Source organism: Vicia villosa, linkage group LG1, assembly GCF_029867415.1.
Source record: "Vicia villosa cultivar HV-30 ecotype Madison, WI linkage group LG1, Vvil1.0, whole genome shotgun sequence".
Lineage (NCBI taxonomy): Eukaryota > Viridiplantae > Streptophyta > Magnoliopsida > Fabales > Fabaceae > Vicia > Vicia villosa.
Window position 1 is genome coordinate 142,058,562 of NC_081180.1, and position 7,076 is coordinate 142,065,637.

A 7,076-nucleotide genomic window follows, 5' to 3' on the forward strand; every position below is an offset into this window, starting at 1 on the left:
AGTCAAAGTGAGTTAATAAATCTACGTGTCACTGATGTGGAAAGACACGTGGCATAAACCAATTTTAGCGACGGAAAATCCTTCACACCTATCATTTCTCTCTCTGCATTCATCCTAAACCCAGGTTTTTCTTTAGAAATTCATCTCATTCTTCAACATTGAAAAGATGAAACTTTATTTTATTTTCAAGTAAACCACAATTTTACTTCATTGGATAATCATCACCATCTCTTTCATAACATAAAACCACAACAACTTTTCATTTCATCTATTTTTTCATGAAACAGAAAGAAAAACTTTTTCCTCTCTTAACGCAAAAACAACATGAACTCTTATTTTCATCTCTCTCAGATTCAAACATAAAAACAAAAGAAAAATAAAAGGTGCAAACCCAACAAAAACTAATTTATGGGTTTCGATTATTTCCCTTCATCTTCTTCTCCAAATCCAACAAAAAAAACAGATCTGTTTTGAATAAAAATGAAAGGTGTGGTGGCCCGAGAAAGAGAAAACAGAGAATCGGATCTCAAGAATGGGGTTTGTTAATTTACGCTTTGTCCTTGATGTCACTCCTCTACTTTTGTTTTGGGTATTTATAAAAATTGGTTCTTGATAGTTTACATGCCATTTTGAAGGTGCAGTCATGAAGGTGCAACCATTAAGCATCTGGATTTATGAGTTTTTTAATTTTAATTATTGGGTTTCTATGGATTTGATTGTATCTTCAATTTCTAAGTGTTACAAAGTTGAAATGAATGTTAAAGTTTCATTTTTTATGAAGTGATTCAACTTTTGAATCAATTTTAAATGGTAGGTCAGTTTTAGTTTCAATAGGGTTGTGGTAAGATATGAAGAAAAAGATTGTTCTGGGAAAAATAGAAGAAGAAGCTTTTTTGTTTTGAAAGTTTATTGTTTAGGTAGATGCAATATAAACATGTTTTGGGGATTGTTTCATTGCAACAACAATTTTTTTAACTCACCAGCTACACGTGCACCAAAAAAAAAATAAAAAGTGAAAAATTACTTTTGAAGAAGATGAAGAATGTATTAAAATTCAGAAATTATCCTTTAGTGATTGGTTTTTCCGTCGCTAAATCGGTCACAAAAGTTGAATGTTACATGTCACCAGCCACATCAGCAAAAGTTAACGCCGTTATTGGCATTTGGACGGAAAGGACTAACGAGGTCCAGTTTGCAGAGTTAAGGGATTAAAATGGCCTTTTTAAAAATTAAAGGACTAAAATGAACCCCGAGATAAAGTTAAAGGATGAAAAAGGGTATTTTGCCATTTTTCTATGACCTTTCCACCAATTTTTAAAATTTTAGATACGTTCAAACTGTTGTTTGGTTATTTAAGTTTTGGTACTGTGATAATCTTGCTTATGGCATTTAGTTGGTGATTTTGTTTTTGAAAAAAATAATTTATAAAATTGAAATTTTAATATTAATGGAAAGAAAAAGTTATGAACTTAATACAAAAAATATATAATGAAAGACAAAAATGATTCATATATCAATCCTATTAATATTATCTACTTAATCTAAATGCAAGGTTGTCATGATGACAACTTTTGCAACAACCCTAGACCTAAAAATGATGTGTCATTCTAATATAACACTAATGCTGACGTGTCAATCTTTTAAAATTTCTAATATTAATTAATTATTTGTATTATAATATTTTGGAATAAATAGTTAAATTATTTTTTATTTTTATAGTATTATAATTCAATAATTCAATAATAATAATAATAATAATAATAATAATAATAAGCTCTCTCAGGATTCTGCCCCCTAATGTCTCTGATCACTCTCTTCTATACATGTATGATCAGCACCTAAATCTCAGGAGGCATAAGAGATTCAGGTTACTTAACTGCATCACTGAGTGTGATAATTACCAGCAAACTGTTCAAGTTAACTGGGAAGTTCCTATTGCAGGGAGACCTAGCTATGTCCTTTGGCATAAGCTTAGGAGACTGCAATCTGATCTATATAAGATGAATAAGACTCTGCTCATGGCCAGGCAACATGTTGTGCAAGCTAGAGAAGATCTGACTCAGGCTCAATGTGATCTATCTGCTGATAGAATGAATCAAGAGAAGATTGCTAGGGTTAAGCTCTGTATTGAGAATTTGCTTAAATGGAATGAGATTGAAGGGCATATTCTGCACCAAAGAGCTAAGATTAAGTGGCTAAAAGATGGTGATGGCAACAACTCCTACTTTCATGCAACTGTGAAAGCTAAGCAAGCATCTAAATCCCTGAATATGTTGGAGACTGAAAATGGCCATTTGCTGACCTCTCAAGAGGACATAGAAGGAGAAATCTTGAACTTCTATGGTGGCCTTATGGGTCACAGGGAACAGAATCTTGATCAGGTCAATCTGGAAGCATTGAGGAAATGTGCTCAACTTCAAGGTATGCAAAAATACAGCCTGGTGCAACCTATCTCTGATGAAGAAATTTATGCTGCCCTAAAGGGAATTGATGATAACTCTACTCCTAGCCTGGATGGTTACACAGCCAAATTCTTTAAAGCAAGTTGGGACATTATCAAAGGGGATGTCATTGCTGCTGTTAAGGAATTTTTTGAAAGAGGTAATTTATATAAGGCCTTTAATTGTACCTTAGTCTCCCTGCTCCCAAAAAGTAAGTCAGCTAAGTGCATTAGGGATTTCAGACCTATATCTTTGTGCACCACTGTTTACAAAATCATCTCTAGAATAATGACTGCTAGGCTGAGTCTTGTTCATACCAAAAACAAAATTGATACTACCATATTTATAGAAAGTTTCTCAAAACAATTTTAATCACTTATCTGCTAATTCTGTATTTAGTTCTTAAATTTATTTTTGATTTTTGATATTAATAAGAAATTGTGAAAAATTAACCGAGGCTCTCTCTCTCTCTCTCTCTCTCTCTCTCTCTCTCTCTCTCTCTCTCTCTCTCTCTCTCTCTCTCTCCACCGTTAGCTTTTTCCTCGGAAACCCTAAGCTATCTTCACTGTTACAGAGCCGCTCGCTGTGACACCAAATCGTTCAAAGGTTCTTACTCTCCAATTCAAGAGCTTCCTATTCAGCCGCAAAATCGGAGGTAGTGAAATTGAAGGCAGTGGCGGCGGAGATGACAGTTTTTGGTTCTCTGATTGGCCGCAAGTATCGTCTCGTGTTGGGTAACGATCGTGATGTACTTCAGATGTCTTCCATAGATCCAGGATCTTCTTCTTCCTCAGCGTTTCCAGATCAACCTCATAATCTCAGGTATTTATGCTCTTCGATCTGTATGATTTCAGTTATTTTGATTCGTTTTTGGTGATCTGAGATTAGATGAATGTGAAAGAATTTCAATGGCTCTAGTAGTGATTTGATGTTTTTTATTTTTTGGATATTCTGAAGACTCTATTTTCTTTAGTGTTTATGAAGGAATTGAAACTAGTAATCCTATGTTTTTGGTGTGAAGAATGGCTTCTTTTGACTAGTGTTCATGTTGTTTATCAAGGTTTTAAAAATTGCAATAACTGCTTATTGTTAGCTTAATTTTATGAACGGTTGGTACTCTTTTTTCCTCCTCTAAATAATAGTCTCATGCTTATTCTCTCCTAAATTTTATATACTTTGAAGTGTTGAAGTTGCAGCTAACTTTTATGCTGAATCATGATATGTTTTAGTTGGTTGCAGAGTTTACGGGGATATTCGGCTCTGATTGACGTTCCAGTTAATGCTTCCTTTAGCTATTGCAGTAGTAGCATTTTTGTATCCCTCCAACTATACTCACTCAAGATATTGGTTTTCATCAATAGGTATGCCTCACACTTTTGTAACACTTGTGCTTAGCGCTTATCCCATTTTTTGTGAAATTTGGTTTTGATAAACTTTTATGGTTATTCTGTATCTACATATTTTTGGGAGCAAACTCTAGTCAGTTTTCCCAATACAAACATAAATAGTTGTTGGCTTGGTGACAGATTAGAAGATGTTAAAGATCAGCTTGAAGAGTTGGAGAAAAGAGTTGAAATTTCCAAAGGTGGTAAAATTGTTAACATAACTTCATGAGCTCAGAAATTTCAAGAGGTGTTAGGCTTCGTTTCTTTTGAATTTTGTAGCCAGGAGATTTGGAAAAGGTACAGCTTGGTCTCTGCCACAGTTACAGCAGAACAAAAGTGTCTCGTTCCCAGACGCACTTCGCCTCATCAATTCCTCTGACTCGTCGAAATGTGTTGCGTACGCGTAGCAGCAGAATCATTGTTTTCGTTCTGTATTCTTCTCTTGCTAAAGACTGTGATGATCATATTGGTTGGGCTACCGAAGCGTTTGGTTCGGAGCCTGAAGCTGTTAATCTTTGGATTGGTAACCGTTATTCGGATACTTCTTTTCATAAGGATCACTATGAGAATCTCTATGTGAAGACTATTTGACTTTTTGGTATAAAAATTGATTATATATAAGCACTTATATGATAAGTGTTTGTTACTATGTTGTAAGCACTGAATTTTAAATTCTTTGTCCCAACAGGGCCGAGGTTTTGGCTTTTGGAGTTTAATTCATTTGGGGTTTTGTGGATTTTTGATGCTGTAGGAAACTGGAGAGTTTGATTTGGAACTTGACAAGCCGACTAGGTATGTTCCTAAACTAGAAGTTCTTGAGATACCTGGGGTGGTACACTTTATATTCAGCATCAGTGCTTGTATTTGTTGTGTCTCAAGGCTAACAATAATTTTATTTTTGTCAATTGACTTGTTTGAATGACAAAAATAAAATTATGGATTGATTGAATGAGTTAGTATAAACGCATGTTAAAGTGAATTGATAGAATGAGTTTATGTTGAAATTTCATTGATATTATGGATCTGAGTTGGTTTTTATTTATGTAGTTTTTGATGTGGAGATTCATGCAGTAGAACTAGTAAGGGTTTAACAATTGAGTGGTTTTGTTCATTGGTATATACATGCGTTTATACTTTTTTTTTCTTTTCTTTTTTTTAATTTTATTTATTGAATATTTGTTGTAGAAATTGGATAGTGAGATGGTAAAAATAATATAATTTGGTTAATTATTGTATAACCACAGCTACAAAAAAAATATACATTTTTGTATAACTGGTGTTACTGGGTTGAAATCGAATAGAGAGAATGAAACGAATAACCGCATACTAGTAACAATCATTATAATAATGGCTTTGGGTGTGGTATTCTCCCTCTAACTAGAATTTAACATCTACCATGTCTTATGATGTTATTGCCTGCAGATGGCCTGAAAACAATTGAGGGGAGGTGTGCCACTGCCAAATACAACAGGTTTCAATGTGATACCAATTATTCTATTTTACTATTATTGATTCTTCATTCGGCCATATGTCCCTTGTCTAGGAAGTCAATTTATGCGACATATTCATTCATACCCTTTTCTTGTTCACTTCTTGAATCTTTTCAACCTTCTACACTTTTCTTTCCATTAAACGAAACTGTTTCTCATTTAGATGGAAAAAGAATGTTACAGTAGTAGCTAGTATAGTGGTTTCTGCTGTTGTTCTTGATTTCTTGAATTGAACCATATTCTGTCTGTTACAAAATTAATATTAGAGAAAACTCATTGCTTTTATTAAATGTATGTGTGTATTTACTTTTCTGAATATCATTATTATTATGACTGTTAAAATACTGTGTCTAACACTCTTATTATTATATGATGATATTGAAGTGTTTATGACTCAATGCATCATTTATTTGGTGATTTCATTCTATGTTGGTCTGGAAAAAAAATTAAACACTGGTTTTTATGTAGGACAAATTTTGAGTAGTTATGTGGAAGAAAGTGATTTTGAACAAGAAAATGCTGGAGAATCAAGTGGTATTGTTGATGATGAAGTAATAGAGAACAAAGATAACAATGAACCACCAATGGTTCAGGTTCCGCTGCAGCCACTTCCCATTGATTTAATAGGAAATACATTGAAGGTTGGAATGAAGTCAAGGAAAAATGAAAAACTAGCGTTAACATGGCAAGTGATGGAATACAACCTAGAGTTATTTGTTAATATGGCAATGTTTCAAACAGATAGGGAGAGAAATCGTGAGATTGAAATGATGAATAAAACTGCTGAGGCGTCCTCTGATTTAACTTTGTAGCAGATTTTATAGTAACTTGTTCTATAAATTTGCATTATAATTCAAAATATTTTAAATTATAATTTTATTTTTATATTATGGTTATATAGTCACATTATAAAAATATTTTAGATTTTTATAATGTTTCAAAAGTTCATAAATTTTTTTTAATTTGAGATAGAAATTACCTGCGGATTTACCTGCAGATTTTAGTTTCCTGTGGATTTACCTGCGGAAATTTCCTGCGGATTTACTTGCTGAAAATTTCCTGCGGATTTACCTGCGGAACTTGCTGCCGAAAATATTACCCACGAAGGTTTTAGCTGGGGACATAAAACCGCAGGAAAATCTGCAGGAAACGTGTTTCCTGCGGAAATTTAGCTAAAATCCGCAGGTAAATCCACAGGAAATTTGAGTATTTCTAGTAGTGAAATAACTAATCAACTTATAGTTAATTAATTGTTCTTTGAAATTGTGAATACAAAACTATTGAACCAAAGCACATTAAGTATAGTCCATGTGTGAATTGTAGATCAGTTAAATAATTGATGTCTTCACTCTGTTTTCAACATCATAAAGCATAAGATAAACCAATCTTGACAACATCATGTAGCTTGAAAATGCTATTTAGAACAATTTCTTGTTTGACTGGTATATAAAATATGAGTTTCATACATACTTTGAACAACTTATAAAACTATAAAGTTTTAACCAAGATGGCAATCCTCTTAATACTCGAAAAATAGGTTAGTCATACTTACAATATTAAACATAATATATATAGTCTAATAATCCTTTTATAAAACTATTAGTGAAAGACATATGGGAGTTTGGTGAAGTTTTCCTACATGAAGAAGAACAATATTAATATAAGATCAAATAAAAAAGTAACAATATAGTTTATATTTTTCTACCATAATTTGATGTGAGGAATCCAAATGTATTATGATGTTGAGAACAAATGCAAGT

General features: G+C 32.9%; 1 protein-coding gene across 7 annotated transcripts; it reads left to right on the forward strand.

The window, feature by feature from the left end:
- The first annotated feature begins 2,949 nt into the window (after positions 1-2,949).
- On the forward strand, positions 2,950-6,201 carry LOC131618447 (uncharacterized). 7 transcript variants are annotated; one of them, XR_009288854.1, is made up of 6 exons: positions 2,950-3,263; positions 3,671-3,802; positions 3,968-4,424; positions 4,515-4,618; positions 5,249-5,297; positions 5,785-6,201. XR_009288854.1 is itself a non-coding variant. In XM_058889671.1 (2 exons), the coding sequence occupies exons 1-2, from the start codon at positions 3,127-3,129 to the stop codon at positions 3,834-3,836; spliced, it is 303 nt and encodes a 100-aa protein (XP_058745654.1). In that variant the 5' UTR covers positions 2,950-3,126; the 3' UTR covers positions 3,837-3,961. The 7 variants fall into 7 exon arrangements, 1 of the variants encoding a protein (XP_058745654.1); XR_009288856.1 differs by lacking the exon at positions 5,249-5,297; XR_009288858.1 differs by lacking the exon at positions 5,249-5,297 and having other exon boundaries at positions 3,968-4,349.
- The last annotated feature ends 875 nt before the right edge of the window (positions 6,202-7,076 follow it).

Bases quoted from the DNA above. Each gene is read 5' to 3' on its own strand.
- LOC131618447 (XM_058889671.1), top strand. From the start codon at position 3,127: ATGACAGTTTTTGGTTCTCTGATTGGCCGCAAGTATCGTCTCGTGTTG. The intron at 3,264-3,670 runs GTATTTATGCTC...GATATGTTTTAG, and splicing joins GATCAACCTCATAATCTCAG to TTGGTTGCAGAGTTTACGGG.